This window comes from Onychomys torridus, chromosome 9 (genome assembly GCF_903995425.1).
Source record: "Onychomys torridus chromosome 9, mOncTor1.1, whole genome shotgun sequence".
Classification (NCBI taxonomy): Eukaryota; Metazoa; Chordata; class Mammalia; order Rodentia; family Cricetidae; genus Onychomys; species Onychomys torridus.
Window position 1 is genome coordinate 6,719,666 of NC_050451.1, and position 27,749 is coordinate 6,747,414.

General features: G+C 50.7%; 1 protein-coding gene across 7 annotated transcripts in view; it reads left to right on the forward strand.

Moving 5' to 3' along the window:
• Arhgap22 (Rho GTPase activating protein 22) overlaps positions 1-27,749 on the forward strand; it is a 172,266-nt gene that overhangs the window by 129,370 nt on the left and 15,147 nt on the right. For all 7 annotated transcript variants that reach the window (XM_036199831.1, XM_036199832.1, XM_036199836.1 and 4 more), the window contains one exon: positions 7,274-7,402. In XM_036199831.1, the coding sequence (XP_036055724.1) occupies positions 7,274-7,402 (129 nt within the window). The remainder of the gene's footprint in view (positions 1-7,273; positions 7,403-27,749) is intronic.

A 27,749-nucleotide genomic window follows, 5' to 3' on the forward strand; every position in this document is an offset into this window, starting at 1 on the left:
GCCACATTTTTTTTTCTTTAAATCTAGTGCTCATCTTTCCCAAGTACAGAGGACAGGTAGGCATGAACAGTTGGGTGCTCTGAAAGACCCTAACATTTGTTTCGACAACCATTCGATCTTCTTTGCCCTTGACTCCATTACTACAAAGGTTTTGTACTGAGAAGAAAAAACCACACAGGTGAGTGAACCTGTGGTTGCATTTGGCACTCTCCTTGTTCATTCATGTGTCCGGTATCTAACTTCTCCGTGAGCCCTGGCTTCTGCGTGTGTGAAACACTCTTAGTAATATTTCTTCCTGTGGTGTCCATGAGGACTGTGTGTGACTGGGAATGTCAATACCTCCTACGTGTGTCACACGTAACGGGTCCCTTAGACACACAGGGATGTGACTGTCACTTCTGAACAGTGTGAAGCTAGAGAGACCAACTTTGTGGAAACAACTTTGCCCCAACACATGTCCATTTGAAGCTGTGTTGTCAATATGTCCGGCATTAGCTAATGAAGGGCCTCTGCACCGGGAGTTGAGAACAGAGTGAGCCCTGCATATGCTGTAGTTGTCCGCCTTCAGGAAGTTTCCAGGCTGTGATATAGGAAAGGGACCCACAGATGGAAGCCACTGGCCTCTGCAGGTACAGACAGCACAGCTTGGGGGCCTGGGAGATCAAAGCATGAGAGCTTGCAGGGTAGAGTGTGAGAAAATGAAAGGGTGCAGGGAGACAAAGCATCCACGGAAGGCTCACTGTAGACCTGTCACCACATGCATCTGAGGAAACCATCCAAGACTGGGGAGAGAAGGATTTGAGGTGGCCGTGTCCACCCTCACACAGGACGGGAAAGCCATGCAGACATGGGGCACTGGGTGGGACACACAGAGGGCTTTTCCCTCCACAGGGGACCCCGGGCTCTGCCCTGAGCCCTCGAGTTCCACCCAGGAAACTTCGGCCATGAACCTAACTTCATCTCAGAGAAAGATTCGGGAGTATTTATAGGAATATAAAGGCTCCAGCAGGCAACCTTTGAAAAACCATGATGCCTGGTACCCACTCAAAAACATCAGGGGTGTGACAGGCAGGAAAATAAAGGCCAGCGTGAGAGGACAAGTCAGACAGCCGACGGCAGCAGAAATGACACGTAATTAAAATTCAGTGTGTCCTAAGGGCTCAGTTGAGACGTGAGAGATACACAAAACCATAACGATGTTGAAAGCCCAGGTCATATTTCCAGAGAGCAAGCCTTCAGTGTGTGAACTGAAAAAGTAGCTCACATGGGATCAACACGGAAGGCGAAAGGTTGGTGAGCTCGAAGCGGTAAAACTACGTGTGCTTGCTCTTATTTGGGGGGTTTTGTTTGTCTGGGGGGACAGGCTCTCACTAGCCTGAACATTTGTAGCCCAGACCAGCTTCACACCTGTGAACCTCCTGCCTCAGCCTCCGGAATGCTGGGATTACAGGTGTGCGCCACCATGCCTGCCTCTCTTGTCATTTTCTACTGGCTGTGACAAGTCCCCACAGAATCAGTGGCTGAAGTAACAGCTCTATTTGTGTGGTGTCCGCGGTTCTGGAAGTTACGGGTCTGGTTTAAGTCAAGGGGTCACAGGATTGAGCACCTCAGGAAGGTTGTAGGGGAGAGGCCAGCTTCTCACCCTCTCCTAGATGCTGCCCAGGTTCCTCAGCTCCTGACCTTCCTGTATCTTCGAAGCCATGGTGATTGATCAGGTCTTTTTGAGTGTGTCCTTTTTGGTCCTCTGTACCCATTTTGTATCTGGTTTCTCCTTTACTTTGGAAGCCTGCTATGACTGCACTGGGCCAGTTAGCAATTTTGATTCCACTGACAATTCTATATATTATATAATATATTCTGTGATATAGCCTAACCTATGCATGGGTTGCAGAGACTAGGATAGAAGTGCCTTAGAGAGGGGGCATTATTCTGCTGTAACACTACCCAAAAGGAAGTCTATCGAGAAAAAAAGTTCTTAGCACAAACATCTCATCAATGAGTTGTGAAAGAACCTTCATGATGTCTAGTGCACAGGTAATTGGAGTCACCAAGGGGCAGAGGAAAGGATGGACATGTTTATTTGCGTCACTAAAGACCAAAGGGACCTGGGCTTTATGAATACTACAAACTCACAAGTCTAAGCGCTTCGATAGCCCCATTCACAAGGAATGGGGGAACCCGCAGAGAGGCATGTCTCAGTGAAAGGCTCGAAGCCAGTGTAGCAGACATAGAAAACAAGGGTATGGCGAGCTGGAGCACACAGGGTAGGTGAATGGGCTGAGCAGCAACTTCCAGAAAACAGGCAGAGGGAGCCAGTCAACCTGATCTGTCACCCCCGAGAGGGCCTTTCAAAGACCATGACCCCCTTCCCACTGTCCGAAGATTGAGGGTTAGTCACTGATAGCTGCATAGGAAATCCAGCAGAAAGGTGGCAGGCAGAGGTGACACAATGCCATGCATGGATTCTGTGGAGAGATGAGTGAACAGACATAGGTCCTTCCCTTACAACTTAAATCTTTCCAAAAGATGCAGACTTGTTAAGTAGAGACAGTGCTATATACTGTGGAATATGTAGTGTCCTTGAACAGCAAATTGTAAGACAGGTGTAGCCAGACAGCCAGGAATGACAGTGATGGAAATAACTCCTGAGAGGTCCCACAGGCATGTCCAACCTTTGCCACTGTGATGTGAAGCTGTCATCTGCAAATATATTGATTCACATCCATAGCTCTCCTTGGACGTACCTGTGGGCACATGCCTGCAAGAGTTGTAATATCTCTCAGAGGTAATTAAAGATGTCTACTGGAGTCTTTAAAGTGCTCACTGCTGTGTGGTGGGAGAAGGGGAGAGAGGGCTTTGCTAACCAGCAATGTAAGAGATCGAATGGAATCATAAAAATAGTAAAATAGAGGCTGGAGAGGTGTCCCTCAAGACCCAAGTTTGGATACCAGCTCTAAATTGGACCACTCTCAAACTGCACTAACTTCAGCTCCGTGGAATCCAACACCTTCTTCTGGACTCTAAGGGCATCTGTATTCATGTTTACATGCACTCTCTCTCTCTCTCTCTCTCTCTCTCTCTCTCACACACACACACACACACACACACACACACACACACAGACCACTATAAAACAACTTTTAAAATAATAAGACAGCTGGATGAAGTGACACACATGTAATCCCAGAACTTAGGAGGTAGAGACAGGAAAACCAAGAAGAACTATGTAACGAGACACTGTCACAAGGATCCCCAAAGAAAGGAAGTGTAAAAAGGAGGGTAAAGGGACAATAAGTCCACCATTAAACCGAAGGGGGACTTACACTCAAGCATGCCAACACTCATAAAGAAATCTTCTTGGGTGAGACTAAGAAAAGGCAAGCCCCAGTCATTTGTCTGACAAGAAATGCATGTGGAAATTCCAAACAAATGTTTTAAAATGGGCAAAGGTCTTGCCACATTGACAGAAGTCACAAGGAAACTGGGAGACCAAAAATCAGTGATTCCCAAGCAGAGACTATTAGTGAGTGGGGCGAGGAAGCTGTAGCCTATAGCTCTAAATATTTACAGTCCTTCATATGGAACAAAAACTGATAGAATCTCGAGAGAAATAGACAAAAACAGGATTGCAGTAGAGGATTTTAATAGCTCATCCCAATAATCCATAGAGCAAGTGAACAGAAAGCCAGGGCAGGGATCAGAGATCTGAACAGACTGCCCAAAGAGATCTGGCTGGTTTTAGTAGAACCTCACCCTATACCACACCCAGCAAGACCGTTTTTATTGGTTCACAGCATAACTACCAAGAGAAACTATGGTCTGAGCCAAAATCAAATTTTAAGAAATGAAAAATGACTCAAATCATATACACATGTTCTCTTTCTGCAATGGAATTAAGTAAGAAATCAGTAACAGAAATGGTTCTGAGAAATCTTAACCCCAGATTTGGAACTTACCCATTTCTAAAAAGAGAAGTGGGGAGTGTTTTGAACTGAATTAAAGAGGAAGTGTACCCCAAACTGGGGGCTAGCTCTCAAGCAGAGTTTGGAGCGACAACAGCACCAGACACAGTATGAAATGAGAAGCAAACAAACTGGAGCAAGCAGAGGAAAGCAAACAGGGAAGGCAGAGAGACAGGGCACGGCACAGCGGCGTGCAGCCCGGCTGGCCTGTTCCATAATCAGTTCTCGCAGCGTGCCCAGGCCTCCTCGTTCCCATCCTGGCCTGCTGGTTCAGTGCTTTGCCCAGTGTGGCAGAGTGGAGAAGCTGTGGCAGACACCATCTGGCCTACAGACCTAAGATGTTTACCACCTAACCTTGAAATAAAGTTGACTAACCAACAAAACATTAGCCAAAGTCAGTTCAACCAGAGGCCGTTTGAGGTCAGTAAGGGAGCTTGAGTCTGGCAATACTGACCTGGAAGAAGGGGACACAGATGACCAACCTCTCAAGGCCAGTGAGAAGGGACCCTTCAGGCTCTAAAAGGACAATGGACAGTGATAAACAACCTTATGCTGGCTCTTTTAGTAACATAGATGAAACAAATTCTCTATAAGACACAAGCGACCACAGTTTTGTATAGAAGAAAAATATGTATGTATTAAAGTGATTTTTTTTGGGGGGGGGTGTTTTTATTTATTTATTTTGGTGTTTTTGTTTTTGTTTTTTGAGACAAGGTTTCTCTGTGTAGCCCTGGCTGGGCTGGAACTTGCTTTGTAGACCAGGCTGGCCTTGAAATCAGAAAGCCGCCTGCCTCTGCTGGGATTAAAAGCATGTATCACCACTACCTGGCTCTTGAAGTGAATTTTAAACCCCCTCCCTACAAAGAAAGTCCAGGAACATGTGACTGCACTGCTGAAGTCTACCAAACACTAAGGAATAAGTAATAGAAATTCTACACAAAGTCTCCCTGCAAGAAATTAAAAAGGAGAGACTTAACAATCCTGTGAGGCCTGTGTATCCCTGAAACTAAAGCTGGACAAAGAAATCTAGGCTGGCTGGTTTTGTGTGTTAGCTTGACTCAAGCTAGAGTCATCAGAGAGGAAGGAGCCTCAGTTGAGGAAATGCCTCCATGAGATTCAGCAGTAAGGCATTTTCTCAACTAGTGGTCAGCGGGGGAGGGCCCAGCCCATGGTGGGTGGTGCCATCCCTGGACAGGTGGTTCTGGGTTCTATAAGAAAGCAGACTGAGCAAGCCAGGGGATGCAAGCCAGAAAGCAGCACTCCTCCATGGCTTCTGCATCAGCTCCTGCCTCCAAGTTCCTGCCTTGTTTGAGTTCCTGTCCTGACTTCCTTCAGTGATGGGCAGCAATGTGGAAGTGTCAGCCAAATAAACCTGTTCCTCTCCAACCTGTTTTTTGGTCATGGTGTTTTGTCACAGTAATAAGAACCCTGACTAAGACAATATTATAGGAAAGAAAAAACAAAGCAAAACAACAACAAAAACACACAGACCAACACCCCTTGTGAAGAGATAAGGAAACTTATGGATAAAATTTTGTCCAACTGTATACAAACAGGTTGATACACGATTAGCAAGGAGAAGATGTTCCAGGAGTATAAGGCTGGTTTAGTATTTGAAAATCCACAAGTCTGCTATATTAACACACTAATAAATCCATAGGTTCATTTCAACAGATGTCCCAAGGAGCATTTTAAAACAAAAAGAGTGTCCATCTTTGTTAAAAACTATAACATGCAGACTCATGGCACCCTGGGATAGGCCCCTGGCCAGGGAGGGATAGAGCTCTGCACAAGAATGTCTGCCCACTTCTGAGATGGGCAGATGCACATTTTGTAGAATGGGAAACATATTGCATTGGTGACCTTTAGGAAAAAATAATTTTAAAAACAGAAATTCACGATTGGGTATAAAAAAAAAAAACGAAGTGCTGGCCAATTCCTGGATCTGTGGATTTCTAGGTCCCTTTCTTCTGGGCTGTGCTGCGCTGCTCTGAGGTCACACAGAAAGCTTCTGGTAGCATCAGGTTCTCCCCACCTAGGATCCCACAGTCTGTGTGACCCACATGGTGACTGTCCTCTACCCCTGAGGCCAAGCTGCTCTGAGCTGGCCGCTCCAGTGTCAGTACCATGTGTAAGACCATAGGCACAGAAGCACATATGGGCCCCAGTTCCTTGCTCTCCACCTCAGTGCCTCTGATGCCTGGCCACCCAGCGAACAAGGATTGCCTGCCTGTTCCTGGGAGTATCTTGCTCAATACCGTCCTGAGCTTTGGGGTCCTTCTGCCCACTGGCCTGATGTCCCAGCCTCCACGCTCATAGCACCCTCAGCAAGGTGCACGCCCTCCATGGGCAGAGCTCTCACAGTTGTCTGCTGAGACCTTCTTCAGCTCTGGGCTGCTTGCTGTGACCCTAATGTGCTGACGGACTCGAGAAGGTGGTGAGAAGCATGGGTTGGTGGCCAAGTGCCAGGACCTGGAATGCGTGTTTCTAACTCTTAGGAACTATATGAGTGCAGGCAAGTTACTTAATTAGGCTGTGCCTCAGTTTCCTTGTCTATAAACTAGGAAGGGTGGCCTAAGGTGTAGATAGCTCAGGGGTAAAGTAGTGAGAGACCCTGACCCCTCAAAGTAGACTTGATAACAGCACTGCTTTCAGTCCTTGGGAAGATGGGCAGAGGGTGGTTGTGTGCCCAGCAGAATTGTTCTGGAACTTTCCAGTGCTCAGGAAGCATCTGCTGCCATCTGGGCTCCTTCCCTGGGCCATAGTCCCACAAGGAACAGTCCGGGCCTACCAAGGATCCTTGCCTACCTTCTGCTCTTCCCTCTCATTCCCAGCACATTGTCCTGGATGGGATCCTACACAAGGAGCAATGTTTGGGGGTGAGGAAACCATCCTTGAAAAATCTTGTAAATTGTCTAGAGAGCTCAGCATAAGTGGTTTTTAGAACATCAGAGTGACGAGCTCACTTGCAGAGGGCAACCTGGGAGCCAGTAGAGTTGCTGAGGGGGAGTTAGCTCTAAGGAGCCCAGCTCTCATCCCTCTGAGTGGCCCTAAAATAGGCATTCCCCCAGTAGTGTCCTGTTATACAATTTCTGTTTTGATATGGACTCAAATGAACAAATGCAAACAAACAGAATTGAGAGCGAGGGAGAAAAAGGAAAACCCAGAAAGGACCCCCATGGAAAAGCCTGTGGGGTGTGGAAAGAGATTGGGTGCATACTGGAAGCTAGAGCTGGGCTCACAGATGTCCAGAGGGGACCGGCTGTCCTACATGGGGACCCTGCAGTAAGCCTTGTCTTTCTGTCTTGCAGGTGGTGCCGGGGAGCGGGAGAAGGTGCCGGCCAACCCTGAGGCGCTCCTGCTCATGGCCAGCTCCCAGCGTGACATGGAGGACTGGGTGCAGGCCATCCGCCGTGTCATCTGGGCCCCACTGGGCGGAGGTACTTCCCGTAACTCGCATGCCCACCCTGTAGAACCCCTGTCTACAGGTAATCTTGGCCTCTTGCCCCAAGTCCCCAAGTTCTCTCTCACTTGGGACTTGCTGGCTACTGCATCTTGCATGTCTGATGGCAGCCTGATCCTTCTGCTACACTGTCCTTGAAGTTATGCCTCCAGCCTAGTACTTAGCCCCCTCGTAGAGGACATGAGCATGTAGCCTTTACATGTTGGTCTCCTTGCATCTAGATACCCTGCTGAACGCTGAGTGGCCTTCATACACAGTGCAGGTGGGCCACACACTACCCAGTGTTCATATCCAACTCCTCAGTCTTCACCATTCCCTTTTCCTAGGCCCACCTGTGACACTGGAACCCAACCCTGACCCCTGTGCCCACTTCCTGTTCTTAATCTGCTGTTTGCTTGCTTGTTCATGCAAAGCATTCAGTGACCTGGGAACTCAGTGGTGAGCAGAGCAGGTGTTGTCCCTGACTCCCACGCCTTGCTGTGTGCCATAGTCTATAGACAAGACAGACAAGTACACATATCTGAGGTGTTCATGAGTGAGAGATGCAAGGGAACAAAGGGACTGGGAAGAGGAGATGAGGACATTGGGGGGGAAGGTGAGAGAGGTGGCTGGGCAGTGGGGCCGTGGAGGGCAGTGTTTAGACGTCATTGGGAATGCCACAGGGCTCCTGGACACTGGTAAGCAGGAGATAGATGGGACTGGACTTAGACTGAAGCCTTTTAGTCCTCCAGTAAGGAGAGGACCACAAAGACAAGAGTTGCTGTAGCAGGCTGGGACAGAGAGGAACAAGCAGAGGTGGAGAGACGGTGGGGGTGGCTAGCTGCAGACAGATTCTAAAGGGAGCTTCTGGGCTTTGTCCAGGTCTAGTCCTGGGAGAAAAGAAGGCGCTGACTCCAGACACAATAGGTTGTTGTCCATATGAAGTCATCCTCAAGAGTGTTCACGACAGTGTCACTGTGTTGGGGTGAGGGGAAGGAGGGCGCAACCCCCTGTAGAACATGGAGACCCAGAGCCTTCCAGCAGGTTGGTTCTAGCCATGGTGTGGACATCTGCTTTTCCTGTAACATTCGCCAGGCAGGGATGGATCCTCGCCTTTGGGAGTTCCAAGCCCGCATCCAGATCTGATAAGCCCTGTGCCTCCCACCACCTACCTGACAGCTCTTCTCTATTGTTACTCTCTATGACCTGCCTGATCACCTTCACTAAGTCTTGTGTAGAAGAGTAAATGTAATGTTAGAAGTTACAGTTGTTCTCCTGGGCCTCACTGGGGCAATCTCATGATCACAGCTGAGTTGACCCACAGACCATTCAGTGGCCTGGGAAGACCAGAGCCACCCAGAGACGACCTTGGTAGCTTTAAAGGACCTCTTTTTGTGCCAGGACATTGAAAGTGCAGCCAAGGAACAGAGCAGAGTCCGGAGCAGATATCATGTGCTTTGGCTGTGGCTCATAAGAGGTGGTGAGCATCAGAGGGAGTTTACAGAGAGGAAAAGAACTGACCTATACCAAGTAAACCAACGGCCATGCATTCTATAAAAATCAGTTCAGAGCTGGAAAGGGAAGCAGTGGGTTAAGGAGAGGTTTGTAACGCGTGAACCCATCATGATTCTCTACCCAATAAGGCAAAGGTGAGCCAACAGAAACATGGGCTTGGCTTGAATGGGCACTTTGCAAAGAAGCAATTCTCATGGTCTGTGAACATGGTGAGTGGGCTCAAGCTCATTGGTCACCAAAGAAATGTGAATTAAGCCCCATGATACCTCTACTTGTCACCCAAGTCTTGCATATATCTATAGTTGGTTGTTTTTTTTCTCTCCAGCTCTTTGGGAGGCCCACCACCCAGCTCTCAAATAAATCACATGGAGTCTTTCTTATGAATGTCCAGCCTTAGCTTGGCTTGTTTCTTGCCAGCTTTTCTTAAGTTATTCCATCTATCTTTTGCCTCTGGGCTTTTTACCTTTCTATATACCTTTCTTTGCTTCCCACTCCGTGGCTTGCTGTGTAGCTGGGTGGCTGGCCTCTGGAGTCCTCCTCTCCTCTCCTTCTCCTTTTGCTCCCCCTCCCTCTTCTCTTTGTCTCCTTCTGTTTATTCTCTCTGCTTGCCAGCTCCATCTGTTGTCTCTCCTTCCTCGCTATTAGACATTTAGCTCTTTAGTAGACCAATCAGGTGTTTTAGACAGGTAAAGTAATACAGCTTCTCAGAGTTAGACAAATGCAACATAAAAGAATGCAACACATCTTTGCATCATTAACCAAATATTCCACAGCATAAAAGAAGGTAACACATCTTAAACTAACACTCCACAACAGGGAAGTTGCTTGGAGGTATCTGGTAAAATCACTGCTGTGGCACACAGGATTCAGCATTTCCCTTGGCAAACAGATCCCATATAGAGATGTGCACAGTTCCAAGAAACTTGGATGCAGCAAGGTTTCACAGCCCCAAATTTATGGTAGTCCCAAAGTAACTCTAGCACTTAGCAACATTATGGGTAAAAAACTAACTCATTCTTACAGTGGGAAGCTCTACAGTGGGGTGAAGGAATCCACCACAGCCCCACCCAATAGCTTATATTAAAATTATGAAACTGTGGAACTGAAGAAGCCAACCAAAAAGGGGCATACTAGGGTTCCCTTTATAGTGAGATGAACTACGGTAACCCAGAGATAATGATAGCATTTATGGATGGGTTAGGGAGCAAAGGAAAACAGAGAAATGAATGCTTCAAAAGGATAAGAAGGAGCTGGGCTTGATGGCACACACCTTTTAATCCCAGCACTTGGGAGGCAGAGACAGGCAGATCTCTGTGAGTTCCAGGCCAGCTTGGTCTACAAAGCAAGTTTCCAGACAGCTAGGGCTGTTGCACAGAGAAACTCTGTCTCAAAAACACCAAAGGGGTGGGAGAGGGGAGGGTGGATAAGAAGGAAGGACAAGAGATGGGTATATGAGTTCTTTAATGTTCTCTAGCTTGATTGGAGTAGCTGTTACACAGATATGTATGAACGTATAAATCCATTCATTTCATTATTTTTTGAGGGATGTACATATCCACTGTAAAAAAGAGACGAGGAACTAAGTGTAAACAAGGATTGAGTAATTCGCTCGAGTTGATAAAGCCAGTTAGGTACAGAATGTCAGTGCTGGCCTCAGGGACCTGGCTTGGTACCAGCCTATGCAGTATGTGGAAAGGCACCCATTCTGAGCCTGCCTGCATGCAGTGACCCAGCCCACGTGTCCATTGATCCCTGCACGAGCGGAATGGGGAGTATTGACAGCCTTGCTCTTCCCACCAGGCCTGGGTTTTCTGTGACCCAGAAGGCCATGTGCTGTATGTAGAAGAAACATGGACAGTAACAGGAACTGTCACCCATGCCAGCTCCTATCCACCCAAGTCCAGTGGAAATGGAGAAGCACCAGGTGGGAGTGACCCAGACATGTCTGGGCAAGCCTGAAGCTTGCCGGTGGGCCTAGCAGCACCACAGCCTTCCTGGCAGAGTCACTGTTAGCCCGATTGTGGGAGGCTTAGAAGATCAGTCCTCCTCTGTCCGTGTGGGAGTCCTTTCTAGGTTGGCTGTTGGAGTAGCGGCCAGCCACCTCAGACAGGCAGACAACATGCCTGCTGCAGGAGGAAGAAGCTGCCGTCCCTGGAGAAGAAAGGGGAGCAATGGGTACTTCCCTGGAGTGGCTTTGGGCAGTCACTCACTCAGCTAGCCACAAGTGTGTCCTTGGGGCTGGAGAGTTGGCCATGCGCAGGTCAGAAAGGCCTAGTCTGCACGGAGCTCGTTTTCTAGTAGGGGAGGGGACCATAGCAAGCTAAGAACCCAGTGCAGGCAGCGGTCAGTGCGGCGTACTCAGGCCAGAGGCAGCGGTCAGTGCAGTGTACTCAGGCCAGAGGCAGCGGTCAGTGCAGTGTACTCAGGCCAGAGGCAGCAGTCAGTGCAGTGTACTCAGGCCAGAGGCAGCGGTCAGTGCAGTGTACTCAGGCCAGAGGCAGCGGTCAGTGCAGTGTAGTCAGGCCAGAGGCAGCGGTCAGTGCAGTGTAGTCAGGCCAGAGGCAGCGGTCAGTGCAGTGTAGTCAGGCCAGAGGCAGTGGTCAGTGCAGTGTAGTCAGGCCAGAGGCAACAGTCAGTGCAGTGTAGTCAGGCTGGAGGCAGCGGTCAGTGCAGTGTACTCAGGCCAGAGGCAGCGGTCAGTGCAGTGTTCTCAGGCCGGAGGCAGCGGTCAGTGCAGTGTACTCAGGCCAGAGGCAGCGGTCAGTGCAGTGTACTCAGGCCAGAGGCAGCGGTCAGTGCAGTGTACTCAGGCCGGAGGCAGCGGTCAGTGCAGTGTAGTCAGGCCAGAGGCAGCGGTCAGTGCAGTGTACTCAGGCCAGAGGCAGCGGTCAGTGCAGTGTAGTCAGGCCAGAGGCAGCGGTCAGTGCAGTGTAGTCAGGCCAGAGGCAGCGGTCAGTGCAGTGTAGTCAGGCCAGAGGCAGTGGTCAGTGCAGTGTAAGTCAGGCCCAGAGGCAACAGTCAGTGCAGTGTAGTCAGGCTGGAGGCAGCGGTCAGTGCAGTGTACTCAGGCCAGAGACAGCGGTCAGTGCAGTGTTCTCAGGCCGGAGGCAGCGGTCAGTGCAGTGTTCTCAGGCCGGAGGCAGCGGTCAGTGGCAGTGTACTCAGGCCAGAGACAGCGGTCAGTGCAGTGTACTCAGGCCGGAGGCAGCGGTCAGTGCAGTGTAGTCAGGCCAGAGGCAGCGGTCAGTGCAGTGTAGTCAGGCCAGAGGCAGTGGTCAGTGGCAGTGTAGTCAGGCCAGAGGCAGCGGTCAGTGCAGTGTAGTCAGGCCAGAGGCAGCGGTCAGTGCAGTGTAGTCAGGCCAGAGGCAGTGGTCAGTGCAGTGTAGTCAGGCCGGAGGCAGCGGTCAAGTGCAGGTTCTCAGGCCGGAGGCAGCGGTCAGTGCAGGTACTCAGGCCAGAGGCAGCGGTCAGTGCAGTGTACTCAGGCCGGAGGCAGCGGTCAGTGCAGTGTACTCAGGCCGGAGGCAGCGGTCAGTGCAGTGTACTCAGGCCGGAGGCAGCGGTCAGTGCAGTGTAGTCAGGCCAGAGGCAGTGGTCAGTGCAGTGTACTCAGGCCGGAGACAGTGGTCAGTGCAGTGTACTCAGGCCAGAGGCAGTGGTCAGTGCAGTGTACTCAGGCCAGAGGCAGTGGTCAGTGCAGTGTACTCAGGCCGGAGACAGTGGTCAGTGCAGTGTACTCAGGCCGGAGGCAGCGGTCAGTGCAGTGTAGTCAGGCCGGAGGCAGCGGTCAGTGCAGTGTAGTCAGGCCAGAGGCAGCGGTCAGTGCAGTGTAGTCAGGCCGGAGACAGTGGTCAGTGCAGTGTAGTCAGGCCAGAGACAGCGGTCAGTGCAGTGTACTCAGGCCAGAGGCAGCGGTCAGTGCAGTGTTCTCAGGCCGGAGACAGCGGTCAGTGCAGTGTAGTCAGGCCAGAGGCAGCGGTCAGTGCAGTGTAGTCAGGCCGGAGACAGCGGTCAGTGCAGTGTACTCAGGCCAGAGGCAGCGGTCAGTGCAGTGTAGTCAGGCCGGAGGCAGCGGTCAGTGCAGTGTAGTCAGGCCGGAGGCAGCAGTCAGTGCAGTGTTCTCAGGCCGGATTGGGCTCGGGACTGGAGTTTGGTAACACCTGAATGACCAAAATGAAGCGGCATATGACAGTGCTGGCCCAGGAAGTTCATGATGCTGATGAGCAGCATAGAAAGGCAGCCAGGGAGGACAGGGAGGCCTCAGTGAAGGGGACAGAGAAGGAGGGAGAGCAGAGAGGGGCTTGTCATGCTGAGGCAGCTGTCTCCCCAGGGTGGAGAGAGAAGCCACAGAGCCTGACAGTCCCTGGGGCTGCTGTGCTGAGAATGAAAGGATGTGGGGCGGGGGGGACGACAGGGTACCCAGGACCAGGAGCGATGCTGGTAAGCACAGTGGGAATCACATATCCGTGGGCTCAACCACAGGCTGGAAACTGGAGACATTACCATTAATTACCTGGGTTTTTTTTTTTTTTTTTGGGGGGGGGTTTTTTGAGACAGGATTTCTCTGTGTAGTTTTGCGCCTTTCCCTGGAACTCACTTTGTAGACCAGGCTGGCCTTGAACTCACAGAGATCCGCCTGCCTCTGCCTCCCAAGTGCTGGGATTAAAGGCGTGCGCCACTGCCTGGCCCATTAATTACCTTTTAAACAGTAGAACGTAACAGTGATTTACATAGCATTTACATTAAATACAAATAATTCTCAGATAACATATATAAAAACGTATATTTAAAGTATAAATTCAGGGCCTAGAGAGACGACTCAGTGGTTAAGAGTACTTGCTGCTCTTCCAAGGGAACTGAGTCCCGTCCCCAGCACCCACATCAGGTGTCTAAAACCACCTGTAACTTCAGCTCTAGGGGAACTGATGCACTCTTCTGGCCTACACACTTGTGACACCACACACACACACACACACACACATAGTCACATAGAGATACAAAAATATACACATAAATAAAAATCAAATTAAAGTATCAATTCAGTGGTAGAGCACCTTCTTCGCATGCGCAAGGTCCTCACTTTGATCCCCTCAGCACTGCAAAATGAGAAAAGACACAGAATTGGAAAGCTCTGCGTGGGTTACTGGCCAATATGACACCAGTTTCCCACAAGGGACTTGGGCATCCTCCAGTTTTGGTATCCTTGGGACTCTAGACCTGATCTCCATAGATATTGCAGGCTGACTGCCATTGAATTCTTCATTTTTGCTGAAGGTAGAACCAGTATTTCCCACGTGGGATGGATATGAGAGAGTGAGTGAGGAAGTCACCGTTTGGGCAGGGTACTTTGACTAAGCACTAAGACAGGTCAGGTAGTAAAATACGCAATACCAGGACCCCCAGAGAGGCAGCTGTTTAGGTGACTGGGGCTTAGTCTGAAGTACGTATTAGATGCTGAAGTGTGGGTGTCCAGTAAACACTTACATACTTATGTCTTGTAATTAAAGGGTGAGGGGACCAGGCTGGAGTGACAACTGTCAGGCTACTTCAGTCAGATAGGGACTGAAGCCATGAGGATTCATCAGACCCCAGGAAGCAAGCGTGATAACAGGACAGCAAAGGATACGCTTGAACTACTCACAGATAAGATGTCGTGAGCAGCCAGGCAGTGGTGGCGCATGCCTTTGATCCCAACACTCGGGAGGCAGAGGCACGTGGGTCTCAATGAGTTCAAGGCCAGCCTGGTCTCCAGAGGGAGTTCCAGGACAGCCAAGGCTACACAAAGAAAAAGAAGAGGAGGGAGAGGAAGAGGAAGAGGGAGAGGAGGAGGAGTCAGGTCATCTGGGTCAATGGTAGTAAGTGTTGGCTGATCCCCAGAGTAGGGTGCAGTTGAGCATGTTCATTGGCTTGGCTGAGTTTGGTCACAGTGGTCATGACAAACGACAGTGGGGACCGGGTGTGTGTGTGTGTGTGCACAGCGGCTCTTCCAAGAAGTCTTGTAAAGGGAGAGGATAGGGCAGTGGCTGGAGTAGGAAGCTGAATAAGGAGGGCAGGAAGGCTTTGATGGGTTACAAAATAGTATTGCAAAAAGGCTGTTGGTGCCTGAGAGGGTCAGAGCGCCCAGGTTCCCGCTACGGAATCATCAGGGGATCTTAGCACAGTGAATCCAGCATCAGAACACCTAAAAATCCATGAATGTAATAAGTATATCAGTGTCTAAAGACAAAACTCACATGTTCATTTGTTAGACTCAGAAAAATGGTTTCTCTCCAAATGGAACATAACATGAGAAGGGGCATCATCTTCACAAGCCCCAGAGGTGGGAATGGGGAGATGGCTGATACAGTGCTCACTGTATAAACATGAGGACCTGGGTTCAAAACCCAGCACCCATGTTAAAACGAAACAAAACAAAACTACATGTTGTGGTGGTTTAATTCCAACACTGGGGAGGCAGAAACAGGAGGGTTTCCTCAGACTTACTTGCCAGCCAACCTAGTCTAAAAATGGCAAACTCTAGTACCTCAGTGAGAGTATGTCTTAAAAATAAGATAGACGATATTCCTGAGGAATGACACTTGAAATGGACCCCTCTGGCCTACATGTGCACCACTACCATCACCACAACCACCACACACACACACACACACACACACACACACACACACACACACGTATGTCCGTACACTTGCACACAACCCCACAGGTAACCTCAGGCTTCCAGCATGGACTGGAGGTGCTGGCCTGGCTATTAGGCAAAAGTAATGCAAAGCAACCTGACTGGAAAATGGGGAGGATATCTCTGTTTATTCACAATATAAACTTTCCCCCTCTGCTTCCCTGATTAAAAAAAAAAAAGATTAATTTTAATTTGTGTGTATGTATGCCATGTTTTTGTGGGTACTCATGGAGGCCAGAAGATGGTATTCAATCTCCTGGAGCTGGAGTTACAAGCAGTTGTGAATTGCTTGATGAAGAATTCCTCAAGAGTCAAACTCATGTCCTCTGGAAGAGCAGCAAATGCTGTGAACCACTGAACCATGTTCCGTCTATCCCCAGCATGATGTTGTACATAGAAAGTCCTCAGAAATCTACCAGAACGCTATTAGAACCTATGAAACAAAGCCAACCAAACAACAACAAAACCCCAGCCAGGCAGTCGTGGTGCACGCCTTTAATCCCAGCTCTCGGAGCAGAGGCAGGTGGATCTCAGTGAGTTTGAAGCCAGCCTGGTCTACAGAGCAAGTTCTAGGACCACCAGAGCTACATGGAGAAACCTGTCTCAAGAAAAAAAAAAAAAATCTCAGGTTTGCAGAATAAAAACTAATGTATAATAATCGATTATATTTGTATGAAGTAGCAGTAATAAAATAGAAAATGAAATTAGGAATAAAATACTTGGAAATACATTTAACTTTTACCCTAAAAACGACAAAGCATTATTGAAACTGCAGACTCAGGTTAGTGGGCAGATATCCCATGTTTGTGCATCAGAAGCTTCTCATTAAGAAGAGGGGAGCCTTTGGGGCTGGAGAGATGGTTAAGAGTGCTTGCTGCTCTTGAGAGACCTGAGTTCAGTTCCCAGCACCCACATAAGGCAGCTCACAAGTGCCTGTGACTCCAGTGCCAGGGGAATACCATGCCCTCTTTGGGCCTCCATAGGTCCTTATACTCAGGTGTACATACACATAGACACACTCAAGTACACATCCAAATAAAAGCTTAGATTGAAAAGAAGGGACAATCCCCAGCCCAACCATTGGATTTCTGCACCAAGTAAAAGGAACACACACTGTTTAAACAATGAGACACCACTTCACACCCACTACCCAGTGGGGAAGGACATGCCAGCTCTCTATGAGGAGAGATAAAAGTCAGATGTCCCCAGAGCTGTCTCAGTATCTGATGGGTGGCCAGCCCGTCGAAACCTAGGATTTATGGAAGGTGCTCAGGAAAGCCAACTGTGACAGGCAGACTGGGGTGAAGACGTGGCACCAGTTTTTGATCCGGGTGTGACCTAGCTCTGCTGCTCTGAACACTGACATTTCTCTGGACCTCTGTGATGACTGCAACCTACAAGGTCCCCCCCCCCCCCCACCCACACACACACTCCTCCGGGATCCGTCCAGCTTTGTATCAGCTCTCTGCTCTCTGGTCATCTTTGCTTACCCTTCCCTTCTTGTGCTCTGGTCACACTGAATTCTTCAGCTGTCCCATCAGTTATGGTGGCACTTGCTAGAAGGACTGGGGTACCTTTGTACGAACAGCATTCAGCACTGGAGGACTGTGGAAGAATTGGGTACCCACAGGGGTTAGGGTTACTCAGGTACAGGTGTCTCCTCACACCGGACATAGGTCAGGAGAATCAGCTACGGTTTGTGGCATAGTTGGCTCTATACACTTGTGGACAGCTGGCATGAGGGTGGTTGCTCCAGCAGTGTGGCCTATAGTCCTCTTGACCAAGGCAGCAAGGACAACACAGGAGCCTAGCAGCTACTAGTCAGTCAGATTCCTTATTCTTTGCTTATTTACAGGGAAATGAACATCAGAAGGAATGCTTACAATCTAAGTCAAAGAACTTATCATTAGTGCCAATAGTGATTATAACAATGCTTACACCTTCAGGGTGCCCCGGGAGACTGGTCCCTCTGCCTCTTATCAGCTTTTATTTTTGGTTTGCTAATAGCCACCGTAGTGGGTGTGAAGTGGTGTCTCATTGTTTAAACAAAGTGTTGCAAGAAGGCCAGAGCCAGCCAGGAGGTTGTCTGGTGGAAATTTGCCAGAACCCGGCTAGCCTTGGCAGAGAGGAACATTGATGTGGGCTGGAGGAAGCTCTGGCTGAGAGTCAGGTGGTGGGTGAGCACTTCCTGGCCCCCCTCGGGATATGGGCTTTCATTGCACAGGGAGATGAGGGGAGAGCATTGGAGAGTTCTGAGGCACAGAACTCGATGCTCTGACATCGGTTTTGAGGGACCGCTGACTATTCCCTGGATAGGCAGGAGGGGAGGTCCAGAATTTGGACCGTCCATGCAAGAGTGCAGCTCCTCTCCTGGACCCGGCTGGTGAATTGAGCAGATTGCAACTCTGTTCAGAAACTGGGAGTGATGGATCTCCAGGATGTGATGTGAGAAACGGAGGTGTGAACACTGACTCCAGGAGTCACGTGAGCATGCATGGCGTTGAATAGACGCATTCAGGTTTGAGTTACCTGTGAGCATGTATAGGCAGCTAAGGTAGGAGTCAGAGGGATGGGGACCACTTCTCCCCGGCACCATTTGCTCCCTAGCTCAGCCTCACTGGGAGACTCAGGAAGACATTCTCATTTCTAGTTCCAGTGAATGTCAATGTGCCAAGCCAGTGAGCCCGAGTCTGGGTTTCAGTTATCTGGTTCCGATGCTGTCTGCCCATTCTAGTGAGACACGAAGGTTTAGATTCCAGGGGGAGGCTTCCCCACTGGCCTGGCATCCTAGTCTAATATAGGGCAGATCAGGCATCTGCAGGGCTTAGGGGCTGTTCCACAGTGTCCTTGGGTCTCCTAAAGGAGCTTCAGAAGCTGGTGATCTGGGATCCTCAAGTCAGGGAGACAGATGGTAACCACTGTTTCAGGTTCAGCAGAGCCCGGACATTGGACCATCTGCCAGGAAAGCCAAGGCCAGAGCAACTGCTTTATCTGGGAGCTCCCCATAGCACACCCCTGCTCAGCCACCTCCGCTTCCTTCCACCCTGTCTTCCCTTCCTCCTTGTGCAGCCCTATTGGCCAGCCTCCCCACACTATGCTGCATGGAGCTCAGCGCTCTTGTACACAGCTTAGAGATGGCCATCGGAGCTGAAGAGCCCACCTGCCACCAGGCTGTTTATGGGAGAGAACCATCTCATGGTCTTTGCTCTCCAGCTCCCGCCTACCCCCAAGAGTGCTCCTAACCCAACAGACTGGAGCTCAGTGAAGCAGGGCAGGTGAGAACCAATAGGCGGAAAGCAAATGCATACCTCCGTTCTCGGGGGTTTCCTAGGCCGGTAGGTCTAATTCAGGGATCTCCAGGTTGGGAAGTTGGGGTTCAGATAGGAGAAAGCAAGCCAGCACCATCATCTACCCACGCTAGGGGGAGCAGGTAGGTGCCCCCCTCTTTCAGAGTGACCTGAGGAGAGAAACTGGGCATTGTTGGATGGAGGACTTTAGCTCCACACTCAGGTTCAGGGCCTGGACTAGGAATCTCAGTATCCCACAGCTCAAAACTTCTGGAAGTGTGGGCTTTCCCCAGGGACCCAGGGGAGAATATGCCCTTGCCTTTTCTACTTCCTGACATGTCCCCTCATCCCCTCTTTCTCTTGTAGTTCAAGTTACCCTGACAGTCCATGACAGCCTTTCCACCCACCCTCAGCCAGCTCATACCTCCCTAGCTCCTCCGGCTGTGTAAGGTGAGGAAGTCACAGGACAGGACATGGACATCACAATACCCCGTTTGAAATAAAGACAGGAGGATGTGATTGAGACTGGCTCAGCCTGTCTTTATTTACCATTTTGATACTTAGATCATTATGGATTTTTTTTTTTTTTGCATTAAGGTTTATTTTAGTTTTTAGTTTTTTGTTTTTTGTTTTTTTTTTTTTTCCTTTCTTTCTTTTTCCGGAGCTGAGGACCGAACCCAGGACCTTGTGCTTGCTAGGCAAATCCCCAATCCCTATTTTAGTTTTTGTTTTGAGACAGGGTCTATCTACACAGTCCTGGCTGTCCTGGAACTCACTATGTAGACCAGGCTGGCCTTGAACTCACAGAGATCCTTCCACCTCCGCCTCCTCAGTGCTGGGATCAAAAGCACATGTGCTACCCACGCCTGGCTCAAGGTGTGTTCTTAAAAATACTGCAGTGGGTTGTGTATCTTGGATCTGGGAGCAGCTCTAAAGTCCCTTGGTCCTAACCCCAAGCTAGATCCTACCGAACCTGAGCAAATAGAGTGACCGTCCCTTGCACACCTCGCTTGAAGAGGGGCCCCATTCCCCCAGACTCAGGGCTTCTTCCTCCCCTCTCTCCATGCCTCGGTCTCTCCCTGCTCTGCTGCTGTCTACCTGCCTCCTGGTGTAGGTAGGCTGACCCTGGGCACCACTCACCTACGACTGTGGACTCTGCTAAAGCAAACTCAGAAGGTAGGCTTTGCAGAAAGACGTTTTGGGAATGGTCTTTCAGTTCTCAGCTAGGAGACCCCAGGCAAAACGCATAACCTCCTTGAGCCTCCCAGCCTCTTGTAAAAATGAATTGTTAATTATCTTTTAGATCTGCTCGAGGAGACAAGGTGAAATCCAAACCATCGCCCCAGCCCTAGGGATAGGTACAAGGAGGTCAGAGACCTGGAAAACCTGGAGTGTGGAACCCCCACCACGCCAGCGTTGCTTTAGGTGGGGCATTAATGCTCTCTGCTGGCAGGGTGATTCAGACCCACTTGCCCAATCCTCTCTGGCCTGCCTTGCACCACCTGGAACTCGTGCCTCCCGGGCCTTGGCCTGCGTGGATGCTCCTGCAGCGGGTCCCCTGCTAGGAGGAAGTGACCGCGGGGGTGCTGCTGCGAACTCAGGGCGCCTGATACCGCGCCGCAGAAAAGGGGGTGCGCACCGGGAGCTCCCAAAGAGGGGAGCTGCCCGGCACGAGGCATCCCAGGCACTCGATCCTCCCTCCCTCGCCCCGGGTCCGGCTCCAGGCGGCTCTGGCCGGGCGGGCGGCGGGCAAGACGCTACCTGTGCGCGTGCCGGGCATTCCTGCTGCCGCCGCGCCGCCGCGCCCGGGCGCGCCATGGGCCTGATGCCGGCTGCGCGGGCTTTCTCCAGCTGCCGCGCCTGCCCACGGCCGCCCTGCCGCCTGCCCGCCTGCTGCGCGCCCGCCGCCCCAGGTAGGGGCTCGACGGGATGCGGGGCCCCGGGGATGCGGGGCTCGGGGAGCCTGAGGGAGGGTAGCCACCTCGCAGGGCCCAGGGATCCTAGACCAGTTCCAAGGGGCTGCGGCAGTGTACCTTCGTGTGCGTGTCGGTGGGAAGAGGAACGGGGAAATCCCCTGTCCATTATGTCGGGGGTGAGAGCTTTGTGGAGAAACGGGAAACTGAGTCTAGAGACTCATCTCCTACCGCTCAGAGACCTAGCAGGAGGTGGGTCCCAGGCTCTGACTCCAAGCCCAGTTGGTAGCCTCTGGAAAGCCACCATCCAGAGGTTTGCTTTGGGGACTGGTTGGCCTTGGGCAACTCTATCCTTTAGGGCCTTAGCCTGTGGTGGTTTTCCAGCCATGTTGGGGGCAAGTTAGAAGGGGTTTTTCAGCCCCTTCCCAATCTGAGACTCCCAGTAGGCAGGGCCTGAAAGAGGGACAGTAAGTGGTCTAACCAAAGGGGAAGTGGGTGTTCAGAGTCATGCATGAGCAGGTTCCAGATGGTAGTGGACCAAAGAGCAAGAAAAGCCTGTAGTCAAGAGGGAGAGTGTAGATTTACCCAAAGTTTGCAGGCCTCTGGAGAATTGTTTTCTCATTGTGCCTCCCCCTGACTGTGACCTCCTCTCCACTGGGGAGAGCCAAAGGCAGGCAGTGGCCAAGCCGACCTGCTGCCGCAGCGCTGGGACCAGATCCAGGAGGGAATCCCAGTGGCCTCCATTTCTTGCTGTGGCAGGACCTCCCCCACTCCACAACCCCCCCCCCCCCCAGGCTTTTCTTGAGGGTAAGCAGAAAACTACTAGGTGCCCTGTGTTGGTGCGGTGCATTCACCCGTGGACATGGCTCCAGGACTTGGCAAGGAGGTTGAGGGCCGTTTCCAGGGTCTTCTAGAATAAGCTCTGAGCAGCCACAGGGAATGTGGCTTCCGCTTCTGCTTGAGATTCTGAGAAGTCCTCACTGGAGGCATGGTGGCCAGGCTAGAGGGAGCAGCTGTCAGGGCTGAAGCTGCGGCTGCAGGGTCCTCCCGAGGAAAGCCCCCCCCCCCTCCCGCCAGCTTCCTCTCAGTTGGCAGAGTGGGCACTTCGTGAAGAATGTGGGCCGGGACCTCTAGGAACCACATACCGGCTGGGTTTCCAGCAACATGACAAGCCTCCTGGAACTGGTTCTTGGCATATTTCCCCTCCGAGACTTGCCAGGAGGGCTTTGGGAGTTCAGCAGGTGGGGCCAGGCCCCATAGGGTCTGCCAGAGACACTGGCAGAGAAAGCAGTGGGCAGTGCCACTGGAAAGGAGGCTGCCCGAGGCCTGAACATGGCTTGCCCACAGCAGGGGCAGCCAGCAAAGGAAGACTCAGGAGGCTGAGCAGGAATGAGGTCTGCATTTTTCCTTTCTAGAGTTCAGTGGAGGAAGGGATGCCCTGGGAGTGTGGGTTCATCTTGGGCCTTGGGGCAGTCTGTGAACACGTTTCCTCACTCTGTAGATGGAGACGGAGGCCTGTAGTCCACTGGTTTAGTCAAATGTGTGCCCAGAGCCTCTGTCTCTTTGGTCTTACTACATGACTGTCTGTGCTCCCACCTCAGGGCATCTGGAGTTAGTGCTCACGTGGCTCCTTGTCTCCTCTCCAGGCATGCTTCCTCATTCCCACCCTCCAACACCAGGTGTCCTCCGTCCTAGCTACTCCATTGACCCCCTAATCCACTTCCTCCTACTTAGCTGTTTTCCTTGTCACCTCCTTCCCCAGACCTCTTCTGTTTTGAAGTGCCGAGACCTTGTGGCTTTCCCCTTGCTGGATGGCTGCCCTATTTGGGTGCAGAGATAATGTTCAGGAAGGCTTCGGTGTGAGGTGGGGGTTGGGAGGGGCTGTCACAGACAGACCTGTCAAGACTGGGTGCTGTGTGATGGGCTTGTCTATGTTTTATGCCTAGGGGCTGGGGGAGGCCTGCAGGGCAGAGCTTGCCTGGTAGCCTGGTTAGTACAGTGAAGACCATGGGGCGTGGGGGCAATTCTCTCAGCCCTGGGTGGCCCTGAGGCTTTTCAGCATGGTAGCCCCCACATAGCCACAGTTTTACTTTCCAGGTTTCTAGTTTCCAGTGGCCACCTGCAGCCTGCTAAGTGGAAAATTCCAGAAACAAACAGCTCATAGTTTTACATTGTGGACTGTGATGAAATCTTGACCCCTCCCACTCTACGCTGTCCGGGATGTGAATCATCGTTTTGGGGTGTTCTTTCTGCTTCTGTCACCTGCCTATCAGATCAGTTGGCATGGTATTCACATAAACTTCATTTTATTCGACCAGGACCCCAGCACAAGAGCTGGCGATTTGAGTAGTGGCACCTTCAAGTGAAAACATTAGAGTGCGGAAGGTGTGTGCGGAGATGCGGTGTGGGGAGCAGGGGCATCCACATAACTTTCATTCTAGCGTATTGTTAAAATTGTTCTGTTTTGCCAGCTACTTAGTTCAGGTCTGAAAGAGACAAATGGCCATCTGTGGCGCCTGTTAGCATACGAGAGCAGTGCATGCTGGCCTCCAGGTTCTCTCAGCACAAGTGGGCATGCTGGTTCTTCTCACCCTCTACCCTAAACTTCTCCAGCTCTAGGGCTTCCCTCCCCAGGCTCCTCATTCCCTTAGAAGTCTGCTGTCTCAGGTGGGCCCTTTCTCTGGTCTCTTTCTCTGGGCCCCTCCTTCTCGCCCTCCCCCCTCCCCCGGTCTCCTCTGCTTGTGCTCTGTCTCTTCCCCTTTCCCTCTTCCCTCTCTCTCCTCTCATGGCCGGGTCCAGTCGGTTGGCCATGTTCAGTCTACTACTTTCTCTCTCTGCTCTGAACTCTTCCAGATGCCTCTGGCTATACTCTCCCTCGTACCCACAATAAAAATCTCCCCCTCAGCCATACCTTGGAGCAGTCATGTCCTTAGTTTATACATCTGGTGCCGAAACCCTCGGTTTATACACTCGGGTCATGGTCTCCTTAGGGGATGGTGCTGTGTGCAGTTTCACTGGGAGTCTGGGCTTGCCTCCCCTGAGGATAGGGGGCCTTCCGTCCTTAGCACAGGGCCAGGCACAAATACACAGTGAGAGGCACATGCCTGGGACACAAGGAGCAGGAAAGGGGCTGGTTGACATCACCTGAGCTTTGTGAGCCTGTGGAGAGAATTGGGCACATCTTGGGTTTTCCTCCCTGCCCTTCAGTCACTGGGAGCTGAAGCCAGCAGCTGAGTTCAGTGACTTGGGACAGGCTAAAGACCACACTATGTTTGTCCTTCCTATGTTCTTACCCTCCACCTCTGCCAGTGGCCATGTAGAAAGGAGTGCCTTCCACTGCTGGGGTTCAAGAAGTGATGGAAATAGAAGGCCCTGCCTATGCATGAGTGTTGTGGAATGTTAGTTCAAGGTGTGTTACATCCGTTTATGCTGTGGAATATTTTTTTTATTACTCCAAAGATGTGCTACATTCTTTTACGTTGCATTTCTTTAACTCTGTGAAGCTGTGTTACTTTGCCTGTCTAAAACACCTGATTGGTCTACTAAAGAGCTGAATGGCTAATAGCTAGGCAGGAGAGGATAGGCGGGGCTGCCAGCCAGAGAGAATAAATATGAGGAGAAATCTAGAAAGGGAGGATCAAGAAAAGGAGAAGGAGCGGAGGACACCAGGGACCAGCCACCCAGCCAGCCAGCCACAGAGTAAGAAGAAAAGAAAGATATATAAAATAAAGAAAGGTTAAAAAGCCCAGAGCCAAAATGTAGTTAAAGAGAAGCAGGATAATTTAAGTTAGAAAAGCTAGCTAGAAAGCAAGCCAAGCTAAGGCCGGGCATTCATTAAGTTAAGTCTCCTTATATTTATTTGGGAGCTGGGTGGTGGGCCCCCAAAGAGTTAAAACAAAACAAAACAAACAAAAAACCCAACTACCCATGGATGTGGCTGTGTGAAAGCTGGCATTGGAGAGGAAGTAAAGCTGAATGAAAGGTCCATATGAGTGATGGGAAGGAGGCAGGGAGTGTCTGACCTGGGGACACTTTGTTCATGGGCTCTTCCTCTCTGTGTTCTCTGCCTGCTCATTTGAAGCAGTGGTTCTTCTGGTTACAACAGCCATGGTGTCCCACGGCTTCCCCACTTATCCAGACTCTAGTGTTGTTTGGGGAAGTCTGTATTCACAGACTTAAAGCGGATGAGGCAGATAAACGCCTCAAAGCGTGAAGCCGCATAAGAGGGGAGGAGACAGTAAGGAATCCTGCACACTGCCGAGGATGGGCAGGGCCTTTCTGTCAAAGGGACTTTCGGCCACTCCTGCCATGTGGGAACTTAGCCCTGTTGCCATTGTAAGCACGGATATTACAGGAGAAACTCAAGAGCTGGGCTGCAGCTCAGTGATAGAGAGCTTGCCTAGCATGGGGACCTCAAAACAAAGGAGAGAGGGAGAAAAAAAAAGCTAATTTTAAAAATGTTTCCAGCAAGCTGGGCGGTGGTGGTGCACACCTTTAGTGGTGGTGCACTCGGGAGGCAGAGCCAGGTGGATCTTTGTGAGTTCAAGGCCAGCCTGGTCTATAGATCGAGTGGCAGGACAGCCTCCAAAGCTACACAGAGAAACCCCTGTCTCGGGGAAAAAAAAAAAGTGCCCAACGTGATAGGAGGTGGTAAACTTGGGCATCCTAGGCCCTGAGTGTGGGTGACTGAGTCCCGAGTGAGAAAAAAAGATCAGGGTCTCTGTGTCCTCTGACCAATCTGTTCTAACCCCAAAGGCTAGGACACTGTTAGAGGTGACTCAAGGCCTCCTGAGTCTGGCCTGCTTTGAGGTGCCCAAGTAGCCAACTTGTCCCTGGGTTCCAGGCTCTGACCCTTCCCCATGGTCAGGGGACTAGCCTGCCGAGTCCCAGAGGAGGCAGGTTTCCCTCTTTGCCATTATCACTTCCTCTGCGGTGACCCAGATGATCCCTGTCCGTGGGATCATCAGTTCGGATGGAGTGTATGTGTGAGGCAGAAGAGCTTGGGTGTTTGCTGCTCCCAGAGCCACACTGAATGGGCTGAACTCAGATCCTGCCCCGGGCACACACAAGCTGACCTGCTCACATGTTCACACACACAATCGCAAACTGCATGTGCATATGGCGTGCACCTCTTCTGAAGTATTGATGGTGCCCACCTGAGGTGTCCTGAGGGCTTTCCCGAAAAGGAGGTGTATGCTTTGTTTCCAGATCAAAGGAACAGCATTTGCAGTGCCATATCTTTATATTATTTGTAGTGTTTGGAATGCAGGGCCTCATGAACGTTGGGCAAAGGCTTTACCAGGGACTGAGGTGTCTTATTTCTCCAGCCCTGGAGTGGGGAGTGAAGGAGGTTGCCAGACATGTGGATGAACTGGGTTGCCTCATGATCCAGGTCCCACAAAACTACAGCCCTCAACACAGTGGAGCTCTGGCGTGATGCCCCTCACATGCCCTGAAGGCTATCCATTGAAGTCAGCACAGTGAGGATGTGAATAACACCAGACGTTCTAAAGACCAGACACCCTCCCCCGCTAGAGCAGGGGTCCTCAACCTGTGGGTCGTGACCCCTTTGGGGGTCAAACAACCCTTTCACAGGGGTCGCAGTCAGATATCCTGCATATCAGATATTTACATTATGATTCATAAGAGTAGCAAAGTTATGGTTATGAAGTAGCAATGGAATAATTCTATGGTTGGGATTCACCACAGCACGAGGAACTGTAGTAAAGGGTCGCAGCATGAGAAGGTTGAGAACCACTGGCTTCTCCAGTGTTCCAGAGTTTCTCCAGCTGTGTATCCCTCGGGCAGAGAGCTTTACAGATCTTGACTCCTTAATCTCTTTGCCTGGGTTACCAGGAAACTTCTAGCCTTGTATAGGAATTATCAGTGTTCTTACCCAGAAGCCCTTCTGCCTTCCTCTCTCCTTCATCCTCCTCACCTGAAGCTGCTCTCTGGTCCTCGTTACATATTTGGATTTTTTTCTTTCTGGTTTTTTTTTCTCCCGAATGTTTTTGAGGTATGGTATGTTGGAGAGTGTACAAATTATTCAGGCACCGTTCAGTGGCCTTGCTTTATTTAACTGTGTGTGACTGAGTTAGTGTGTCAGGTTCACACCCAGGAGTGCTGGCACCCCACAAGCCTGAGGCACCTCTGGTCACTGAGCCATAAGAGCCAAGTTCCGGCCTGACATCAGTTCGACTTGTCTGTGGCTTCACATGAACGAAGTTACACGGTGTGTATTCAGGAGCTCGTTGATTAGGCTTACGATTATGGTTTCTGTTCTTAAGAATCTTCATAAAATATACCTACTTTACCATCTGCTTCACCCTTCATAAGGCTGAGTCACATTAGCCTTCTTCACATGGCGGTGGAACCATCCTTCACCATCTTCGAAGCTGTACCGCTCAACAGTTACGGCCCCCTCCCTCCCAGCCCCAGCAACCTCCATTCCACTCCCTGTCTCTGAGCAGGACAGTGTAGGAGTCTTACCAGTTTGCTCACACCGCTTTCGTTCCTCTGTGAGTGCCTCGTTTTGCACAGTGCCATCTGAATTCATCCACGTTGTAGCCTTTGTCAGCATTTCCTGACTTTGTAAGGCAGAGCCACGTCCCATCTGTAGGTACGGCACATTGTGTGTCCTGAAGGACAGCTGAGTGCCTCCCACCTTGTGTTGCTATTTGGAAAGCTGCTGTGCATGTGCACACATCACCCCACTTTCGGTCTTTTCCCGTGTCTAACTGGAGTTGGAATTGTTTCCTTGAAAGACCCACTGCACTGCATGTGTATCCCAGCGGCACCATCTCCCATCCCCTTGAGTGGTGCACAGTGCTTTATTCCGCTACCCAACGCTGTGCATAGAGCTTTGGTTCCTCTACCTCCTTGCCAGCTCTCCCAGTTTCTCTTCTTTTCCTTTTCTTTCCTTTCTTTCTTTTTCTGTTTTGTTTTGGTTTT